Genomic DNA, 10,177 nt, shown 5'->3' on the forward strand with positions numbered 1-10,177 from the left:
GGATCTAATGATTGCCTCATTTGTTTTTCCTCTATATTCTCAATTTTTCTTGTAATTGGACTTTTTCAAAGTGCAAGAAAACTTTTTTTTTTAACCAAAATCAGGTCTTTGTACAGTTGTTAAGCATATTAAAGCATTGTTGGGTAGTAATTATCTTGTGCTTAATACTGAAAGTTTAATGAACCACTGATGAATTAATCGATTAAACATTTATTTCAGACATGTAAAAAAAAGAACTAAAAAAAAATGCAATTTAATTATTTTCCCCTACTGAACAAAATGAGGCCGTGTTCCATTGAGTGAAAGTGAAGATGTTCACTTTGTTATTACGTAATGCCTCAACTTTCCAAACTGACAGTTACGTGTTACATAATCTCCAAAAGTTGTGTGAAATCCAAACACTTACGACCATCTTGAACAATCCACTCACAAGGTGTGTTCCAAAACGTAAACAGATATATTTAATGTATATACTATGTGCTTTAAAGCTAATATGAAGACCTACTAAGCAAAACAAATAACACCCATCTCCCTTACATTCCCATCACTGAGCCTAAAGCTTTAAAGCGGGAACCCCTACTATTCTTGACCCTGGCCTCACATGATCCACATGGCATCCACACACACGCACGCACGCACACACACACGCACTACTTAAATGTTCTCTCTTTCTCACAACTGCACGCAGTTAGCGTAACTCTACCAAGGCCACGCTGCTCCCAAGAGCCTGATGTATCCAGGACAGGTTATAAGATCTGCTGTCCGAAGTGGCCCCCCAGGGATGCAGCAGAACTGGGGCCGCATTGTTTCATCATCATTGTGCACGAGGGTTTCCCATGGATCAGGTGTTGTGAGCCGAGCGAGGGAGAGTCTCAGCGCGCTCATTTCTGTCGTTCAGTGACTCACATGGTCACGTGCTGTTTTGACACTGAGGCCGGCACGGACCCCACGATTTGACCTCGGCTGCTCACCAAAACAGCAGCACCTACTAAGGCATGTAAACGTCTCAGATGGATTGAAGCATGAAGCTCCACCTTGCCCTACCCACACACACACACTACCCACTGACAGGCCAGGACTTGCTGAAATAAGTTACAGTGGTGTAGTATTTTATTGTAAACAACAACATCTGTGAGAAGTAAATGCCCCACATAAAAGTATATGCCTCAGATGCTACAAAAAAGAAGCAAAGAACTACTTTTGTCTAGTCAAAGCTCTCAACTCACTTCATCTCAACTCATCAGATTGTGCCAAAGCAATACTGCTATTGTTTACCGCTTATTGTTTTGGCCGAAGCGGAAAACCAGCGCCTGTGAGTCAGTAACGATTATGAGTGACTAAGGGCCCCTATCAAATGAATAAATGAATGAGTGACTGAGTGAACAAATAAGTAAACAACAAATAAGAATGCCGAACTACAAATAGTATGGCTTCACTGTGTTTAGGAAAATATTGAATACAGTTGGAGGCTTCAACAAATGAAATTTGTCTTCAAGAACAAACAATAATAACTTATATTCCATACATTCTTTAGTCTGTACGTCTATTCATTGGTTATTCAATTATAAAGATCGGCCTTCGAGGGCCATTTTTTGATTTTGGTAGCATCTAGTGGTGAGAGTGCAGTGTGACACCAGTATTTGGATGGCAAGAGTTTATATGAAAAATACAGTATACATAAAAACATAAATAAAAACACAATTATCGGATAAAAAAACTACCAGGAAAATTACAAAAATACCAAAATAAAGAAAAACAAAATATCAGATGGAAATATACAGCACAAACACTTCAAAACTTAAATGATCAAAATTAAAAAAAAATTAAAACACACTATTTTTACCAGTGATTATAGTTTAGTCTACTTTAGTAGCTACTTAGGGTAATCCCAGAAAGGGTTGAAGTGCACCTCCAGACTGACAGATGGGCTTACTAATGAGTACCGGTGCTTGCAACTGCTGCTAGTCCTTCGCCGAACATATTCAACGACTTTTTCAACAAAATGGACAATTTTCTAGATGAAGGAAGCGAATATTGGGATTTTTTGGGCCCTGACTGGATAGATGGCCCTGATGGAGGGTGGTCCACTTGTTTGATTTTGGTGGAGCATATGTGCCTGGACCTGCTGGGTCAAACGGACTTTCTGCTGGAGCAAAGAGAAGCATGCTTCAGAATGTCAGGCCCGCTTTATTTGGACGACCTTTACGTGTGGCTGTTCCATCACATCTGATCATAATATGCGTAACACAATGGATACATAAATAACAAAGATTGTGGTATAAAATGCAGTTTCTCAAATGTTGGAACAATTTTGGGTTTGAATTATTTGCACTAATGTTGACTAATATGCTGTGAAGAATGTTTTCTAGCTGCATTATTCTAATGTATTAACTGTTAATTGGATAAATTGTGTTGTTTTGTTGGCACACACAAAAAATACAATAGGATTTAGTATAAAATTGAAGAAAAAATATTCTGAAACACTGAAAAATAAGATAAAACAATCAATAATAACAAACAGCAAAATAGATACAAATACAAAAATATTACATAAAAATACACAGATGTCATAGAAATAGACTACTACTGACTGCTACTTCACCTACTATAACTAGTAGCCTATAATAATAATAATAATAATAATAATAATAATAATAATAATAATAATAATAATAATAATAATAATAATATGTATGTACTCAAGGTTTCCAGCAGTCTTCCCTAAAACTCTCAACTCGTTGTTAAAATAACAACTTAGATTGAAAATATAAATCTAACTTGCTTTCTTGTGGTGTATTTATTAAAATCTAGTTTTGAAATATCTGTTCATTATTCCGAAATATTATTTTTACATCCGGTGACATAGTTTCCGGTCAGGTCGTATAACTACAAAACCCACAATTCTATGCGGCGCTAGGCAACGAGCGAATTAACGAGTGTTGTTTTTTTTATTTTTAAAGTTGTTATGCAATGTAATTTCAAAGGTTGTGCACCTTTGTATGGGAGTCCACGTCACAAGAACAAAGTGTCAGTATCTTGATCCTTGAGGTAAGAAGTCACTTTTGAACGTCAAAAATGGGGTAAAAGGGGCTAAATGTCAAAGTAAACGACGGTCGACGAATCTGTTTGGATGAGCCAAAACATAACGGGGCTAGTAGGTGATGACACTTTGAGCAAAGCTTTTCATAAATGTCTTTTAATACATTTTTTATCGATAGAGTTGTGGAGAGCGTTCTATTAATAGTGAAACAACCACACTATGCTAGCAAGCAGACATTTACTGCCCACTATCAGGAAAACATTTTTGACCAACTGCAATTAAGTAAAATACAAACATTTTAATCTATATGAGACATACAAGATAAAATCAAAATACAAATATAGGAATTTAATACAATATTTAAAATAAAATATCTGATGAAAACTACAGAAACATAAGACAACAGAAACAAAATGTAAAACAATAAAGAAAAAGATATTCAAATGTTAAATGAACAATACATAAATAGACCAAAAAAACTGACAAACTATCACTATCATCTGGGGTGAACACAGGTTACACAGCTTATTAGTTCTTACACTTGACCACAATCTTGACAAACACAGACCTTGACAATTATAAAATAAACTGAATGCCTCTACTAATGTGCAGTTGAAGTTCCATCATGACGTCCTGACACCGGCCCCTGCTTGCGTCTGCCCGTCATAATGAGCGCCTTGGCGCTGGGCCTGGTGCTCGTAGCTGTGTTCTTTCTGGCGCTCGCCCTCCTACATCGTTATGGTGACTTGAGGAAGCAGCAGCGTATGGTCCTGCTGGGGACGCTGACGTCCTGGTACCTCTGCTTCCTTATCGTTTTTGTCCTGCCGCTGGATGTCAGTACGGTATGTACACATGTACATTGTTTCGGGTATGCTTCAGTAAGGATTTTTAAGTGTGCTTCTCTTTCAGACCATCTACAATCAGTGTCTGTTGGATAATGCTCCTCATCCTCCCCCTGTTACCCCAACAAGAATTTCTTACCTGACAGAAAATACCTCAACCCTTTATCCAACCAAGAGGTACCTAAGTTACATACAGCAGGGTTACACAAAAAAAAAAAACAGTCTTCACAATGTAAACATTTGATGAAAAATATGCACTTTGGACAAAATTAGAAATATTAGAAAAAATGTAAAAAAATCAAACACAAATATTACAGACATTAAAAAAAACAACAGAATACATTTGCAAATATTGGTGATTATGTGTGTTGACAGCACACCAAGTGTGTGTGAAAAGCCATGGAGTTATATACCGGATGGTGTTCTACCTGTCTTCTGGAGAGTTGTCTATTGGACCTCTCAGTTTCTCACCTGGTAAGACCCCAGTCACACACGCATGCTCTTTCTATGGTGCCTAATAAAGTGGGTGTATACTGTGTAACCCATCCTCTGTGATTGTATGCATGCAGGTTGCTGCTGCCCTTCATGCAGTCTTACGCGCGGTCGGGAGCATTCTCCCTGGTTGGAAAGGTGAAAGCGGCCGTTGTTGAGAATGCCATCTACTACGGCAGCTACCTGCTCATCTTCATCTGCCTGTTCATCTACGTCGCTGTGCATCCGCAGTGGCGACTATCGTGGTCAGTTCTCATTGACGCTGTCGGACAGATGATTATTTGTCTCACTGTGTTCTACGAATGAAACGGTATTAACATTTCTCGCAATTAAGATGACAAAAAGGGTTCGGATTGTCAATATTATCACTACAATGCTAAAATAAAAGCATAAAAAATAGATTTGAATACAAGGATATTAGAGAACCAATACATATTTTTATCTAATAGTAAAAAATATGAGAGGAGGAAAAAACACAAAAAAAATCATAAAAGTACTAGACACACTTATACACACACTTAAAAATAAAAAATAATCAAAAAATGCTAATTTACTAGACGAAAAAGAACAAATGTAAGAGGAAAAAAAGAAAAAATATGAGGTGAAAAGTACATGAAACAAAATCCCCAAACAAAAAGTTTAGAAAAAAATATATAGTACACACAAAAAGTACTAAAATATTTGGGGAAAAATTCATTAAAAGAGAAAAATACAAATATATTAGAGGGACAAAACATTACACAGACGTCAGATAAAGAAATACGAGACAATAAATACAATTTCAAAAGTATCTTGGTCACCTTTGTTCAGGACTGAGTTTGAGACCATTGGCATCACAGCCGCCAACACGTGGGGCCTTTTTCTCCTTGTGCTGTTGCTGGGCTACGGCTTGGTGGAAATACCACGTTCCTATTGGCTGTCGTCTTCCCATGACTACTTACTGGCCAAGACCTACTTCAAGGTGGCAAAAATGGCCAGCGAGAAAGCGGCGGCTGAGGAGAACTTGGCCGATGTCATGGAGGTGAGTGCTCTTCTATTAAATAATACTAGGATTATTTTCAAACTAAATAAATGAGCTGAAAGAAGTTTGTGTTACAAGTGTTTGTTCTGATGTTATCAGGAAGTGTCAGCCATCAATGCTTCAGTCAAGTCCAACCACCCGCTCAGGAAGTGTGTGGATATTGTTTTGACCAAGGTAAATTGTCAAGTAGCCTATTTGCTCATTTTGTGTTCTAAATATACTAAAATCAAGTCACTTCAGTGTCCTATAGAGTACCAGGAGATGAGCAGCGATGTGGAACATTCATGTGAAGATCTGCCCGTCCTTACAACCAAAAGAGGCCTTGCTCAACTGCACAAAAAAGTACATGAAGTGACCTTGTTGCAATGCACATGATTATACACAATCAAAAAAGTACACTGAAATTTCTATCCAAAAATACAAGAATTGTATTCTGAAATATGCAAATTGGATATTTGAAAATATCGTATTTTATTTATTCTTCCAAAATACTAGATAAAAACTAAATGTTGCATCATCAAAAGAGTAATCCATTAGCAACACTCAACGTTAGTCAATAATTTGTAATAAATAACACCCCCCCATCACTGACCACTTTTATAGATTTGTGAAAATCATGAACTCAATCAAATTTGGACACAGGAAATAATGTGTTTTTCAGGTGATCTCAGCTGTGCAGTGGTGTCGTCAAACTCGTGTTCAGTGGTCCGAGTTAGTGAAGCACATTGTCCATCTGGAAGATGTCGCCAAAAGCCGCAGCAGCCCGTCATGCCACTTTATGCGCAGCTTCGCAACAACAGAGCATGATGGCTACATCCGGAGGTTTATTTACACTCCCAAAGTTGGTGAGTGTGGACATTGTCCTTTTTTGTTTGATTATTTTGAATCTTTTCACTGTTTGTGGGCAAGGAGTGCTACAGTTGTCAACGCACACCTCATTTTACTTACCCCACCCCAAAACGGAAAATATTTAAAAAATATATTCGTTTTCATTTCTCCCCCAATTTGGACTTGTCTTAGTATTGTGTATGTGTTTATGCGTGCATGCATGTGTGTTGTCCAGAGTGGTATTGGGAGTGTGTGTTCCGTCAGGTCTTCTATAAGCTGCTGGCGCTGCTGCTCTTCTTCCTCTCAGTGGCAGTGGTTTGGTCCGAGTGCACTTTCTTCAGCGTGCATCCGGTCCTTTCCCTCCTCGCCATTATCGTCCGCATCACTGAACAGCAACGCTACTACGTTTGTACCGAGGTGGGCACCGAGTTGGGCGCCTTTGAAAACGCATCACACATTTTGTGCATGTTTTTAATTGTTTGGGATTAGAGTTGACTCATTTATGAGAAGGCTGCTCTTCAAACTGGCTAATTTCAGTCATACCACATAGGTTGTATAATTCTTTTTTATGTGAATTGAAAAACAAAACAAAAAAACAATGTGTCCACCAGGTGGTCTGCTTCGTCACGGTCCTCTTCCTGTGCGTTTGCGTCTACACCACCGTGTTCCAGATTCGTATATTCAATTACTACTACCTGGCGCCTCATCACCAGACGGACGCCTACAGCCTACAGTTTAGCGGCATGTATGCACAGCACACTCATGGTCACATTACTATGTATCCACCACATGCATGTAAGGTGACATGTGTTATCACTCAAGGTTGTTTTGTCGTCTGACTCCACCCCTGTGCCTCAACTTCCTGGGTCTGATCCATATGGATCCCGCCGTGTCCCAAGAAGACAGAATACGGACGTCCTACACATCTGTGGGTGAATTTGCTATCATAACATATTGAGATGAAGTACAATAGCTTAGGAGGAGTCGTTCTGTGACAATATTTTTTTTCTCAAATCACTTCATTTCAGCCTCATTTAACTTAAATCAGAATGCCACCAATCTGTTCCAGCCTTTCACCCAAAAGATTTTGCAATTCGTTCGACTACACAAACACCTTGCTCATTGTTTCCCGACAATTTCAAACTTTAATGGACTTGATCTTGTGCTTCTATTCTGCATGCTTTAAATCCAGTGCAAAACTCAACAAACACTTTCATTGCATGGCAACAAATATGAACGGATGGTGGCCTCATGTTGTGTATTTCCCTGCCACCATTCAGTAGCAGGATAACTGTTAATCACATAAGTACAAACACCATCCTAGTGACTGCTTGTAACTGGAAAACGTGTTTGTTGCATTTGTAAGTCAAAGTACCTCTATGATGACTGACACTTGCTTATTTTTTTATGTGCCGACTAGATAATGGGCTCGATGCATCTGCTGTCCTTCATATCCAAAGGGTTCTACATTTACTACCCTGTGTTGATATTGCTGCTCTGCTTTGGCACCATCTACAAGTAGGCTATTAAATACTATTGTTGTCTTGCATTTGGGTCGGGAATCGAGAATTAAGTGGAACCAAACAGGAAGGAAAAACTAGCAGGAAATGCATGCAAGCATCAAACTTTCAAGTTGCAGTGATTGACATGACTCAGCAGAGATAAAAACTAGAATTTTATTGAACCAACATAAAAATGCAAAACCTCTTCTGAAAAAATCGAATTCATAGGTTTGATATTAGTGTGGGGGTTAAAAATAGCTCTTGGGGAAATTCATAGTCAAGTTCATGAAAAAAACAAGTTTAAACGATTTCATCCCATCCCAAAAAAATCATTCAAGCAACCGGAGTCAGAACTGGAATTCAAAAGGTCATCCTAATTTTTCTCAATCAAGATAACCTTTAATTAATCATCGGCACAAAAATAAGGCATTTCTCAGTGACAACCAAGCTCGTTAGTGTAATACGTATGTCAGTGTCATTTCATGGAAAAATTAAATACTCGGGACTCTCTAAACATTTGAAGAGTATTATACTCACAATGCTCATTAATTGGGAATTTCATGTGTGCTTGTTTTTCTAGCCTGGGTTCTCGGTGTTTGAACCTCCTGGGTGTCCATCAGTATGTTGCTGATGACCACCTGAGCTCCGATCTGGTGGATGAGGGCAAGGAGCTTGTCAGGAGAGGTCGATTTCATGTTGGCACTTCACCAGTTGCTACAAATTATTACCCAATTATATCTTCCTTTTTAAAAAAGAAAAAAAAAAATTCCCCCTAGGTGATATCAATTGTGTTGACACTTTGTTTTGCAGAAAGAAGAAAAAGACAGAAACGTGAGGATGCTCAAAGTGGAAGATTTGTTAGTATTTTGCATTGTACTCAATACACTTCATTAATTATTCCTCACCCAAACCCCAAAATTCAATTGAGGAACACCTCTAAAATCAGGAGAAACACATGTTTTCTGTTAGTGGCTGGGCTCAGAACACTGTAAAGCATTTTGGGTTAACTTGTTTTTACACTTGTATGACAGGAATATTAGCAAAAACATATTTTTTTCATATATAGATTACATTTACAGTGGTTATCTATTCAAAGTGTTGACTTGTTAAGCTTAATGACAGTTAAGAATGTTTAATGTGAGTTGAACATCTCACCTCTAAAGTTTACGATGGTCAGCTCAAGGGCCCGTGTTCAACTTTATAAATTCCAGTGATTTAAGACTTTATTCATCATTTATTACCCCTTTTTGTTGTTGTTGTGATAATGTATTGATAGGGATGGAGAGAGAGATATGGAGGAGTCCAAAGTGCCTCCGGAGGAAGCAGAACAGGTTACGCTGAAATTAAAGACAACCGGGAAACACAAACTCAGAGAAGCAGTGGTAACTCGATCCTCAAACATATAATTTGGTACTTAATTGGTAGTTTGACTAGAAGTTTCACACAATATTATTTTGTCTTTGCAGTTGTCTCTTTCGATTGGGGTGAGGTGGATGAGCAGCAGAGTTTACTGCACAGCAATGACAACGATGCATGATGATCGAACAAAACGTTTGCTCCATTGGCAACATTAGCCAACATTATCGTTGAACGGTTCGACTATAGTACTAATATTTTTTTATATTTGATATCCAGAAGGCTAAAGGGGAAGAAACTATGCCAACATTGTTTAAAATAGCCTTTCTTTAAGAAGGTCTTGATGAATTACTCAGGAAAAATCTGAAAACTGCATGTGTGAGTCTGGGAAATGGGAAATTTGCCAGAGCATTAATGTCATCTTTTCTGATGCTTTTTTCCACTTCTTGCACTTCTAGAAACTGTGAACATTCATTAATGATGTGCGTTGGGTTTTGTATTTCTACAAATGTTTTTTTTAATGTTGGATTTATTTGATAAGTTATTAAAGAATGCAAATTTAACTTTTTGTAGTTTTCTTTTTGGAGATTTAACAATTTGTGACATCTTGATTTTCCGTCGTAAAAAATGCAACCCGCAGACATTTTGTGCTGCCCTCAATGTCAGTCGTGAAAACTGAAAACAAGCTATCTCAGCAACATGAAAGTTATGCTTCGTTCATATTTCGTCGTAAAAAAAAAGTTATTACCAGGAAGCAACAGGTTCAAAATAAATGCTGCTGCCAATGTTAGGTGTAAATGGGAACGTTTGGTAAATGAATACCAACGAGTTATTCTGCCTTTAGTATCCTTTATTATTATAAAATATAAATTGGCTATCGTCAGTCATTTATTTACTTTTATTTTTTTACAATTTGACAATGTTTGCTCCGTTTCGTCTTAGTGACAAATAGACAATTGTATTTGGCGTCCAATTAACGCCACCACCAGTTACAAGTGAGCAGTTTGATGCAATATTCCAAATATTTTAACAGTTAAATATTTATATTTTCCTCGATAAAATACGTCATCGCCACGCTTGATTTTTTTACGACAGC

The 10,177-nt window shown here is 37.8% G+C and overlaps 1 protein-coding gene across 2 annotated transcripts; it reads left to right on the top strand.

Annotated features, from left to right (window-relative positions):
- The first annotated feature begins 2,880 nt into the window (after window positions 1-2,880).
- LOC125993607 (G-protein coupled receptor-associated protein LMBRD2B) lies at window positions 2,881-9,644 on the top strand. Of its 2 annotated transcripts, none has more exons than XM_049762295.1 (17): window positions 2,881-3,048; window positions 3,653-3,882; window positions 3,950-4,059; window positions 4,258-4,356; window positions 4,452-4,619; window positions 5,185-5,395; window positions 5,495-5,569; window positions 5,636-5,737; window positions 6,057-6,240; window positions 6,459-6,640; window positions 6,835-6,968; window positions 7,046-7,151; window positions 7,644-7,741; window positions 8,306-8,409; window positions 8,536-8,582; window positions 9,002-9,107; window positions 9,192-9,644. In XM_049762295.1, the coding sequence occupies exons 2-17, from the start codon at window positions 3,709-3,711 to the stop codon at window positions 9,260-9,262; spliced, it is 1,971 nt and encodes a 656-aa protein (XP_049618252.1). In that variant the 5' UTR covers window positions 2,881-3,048; window positions 3,653-3,708; the 3' UTR covers window positions 9,263-9,644. The 2 variants fall into 2 exon arrangements, with proteins under 2 accessions (XP_049618252.1, XP_049618253.1); XM_049762296.1 differs by having other exon boundaries at window positions 3,038-3,158.
- Window positions 9,645-10,177: the final 533 nt, after the last annotated feature.

This window comes from Syngnathus scovelli, chromosome 3 (assembly GCF_024217435.2).
Source record: "Syngnathus scovelli strain Florida chromosome 3, RoL_Ssco_1.2, whole genome shotgun sequence".
Classification (NCBI taxonomy): domain Eukaryota; kingdom Metazoa; phylum Chordata; class Actinopteri; order Syngnathiformes; family Syngnathidae; genus Syngnathus; species Syngnathus scovelli.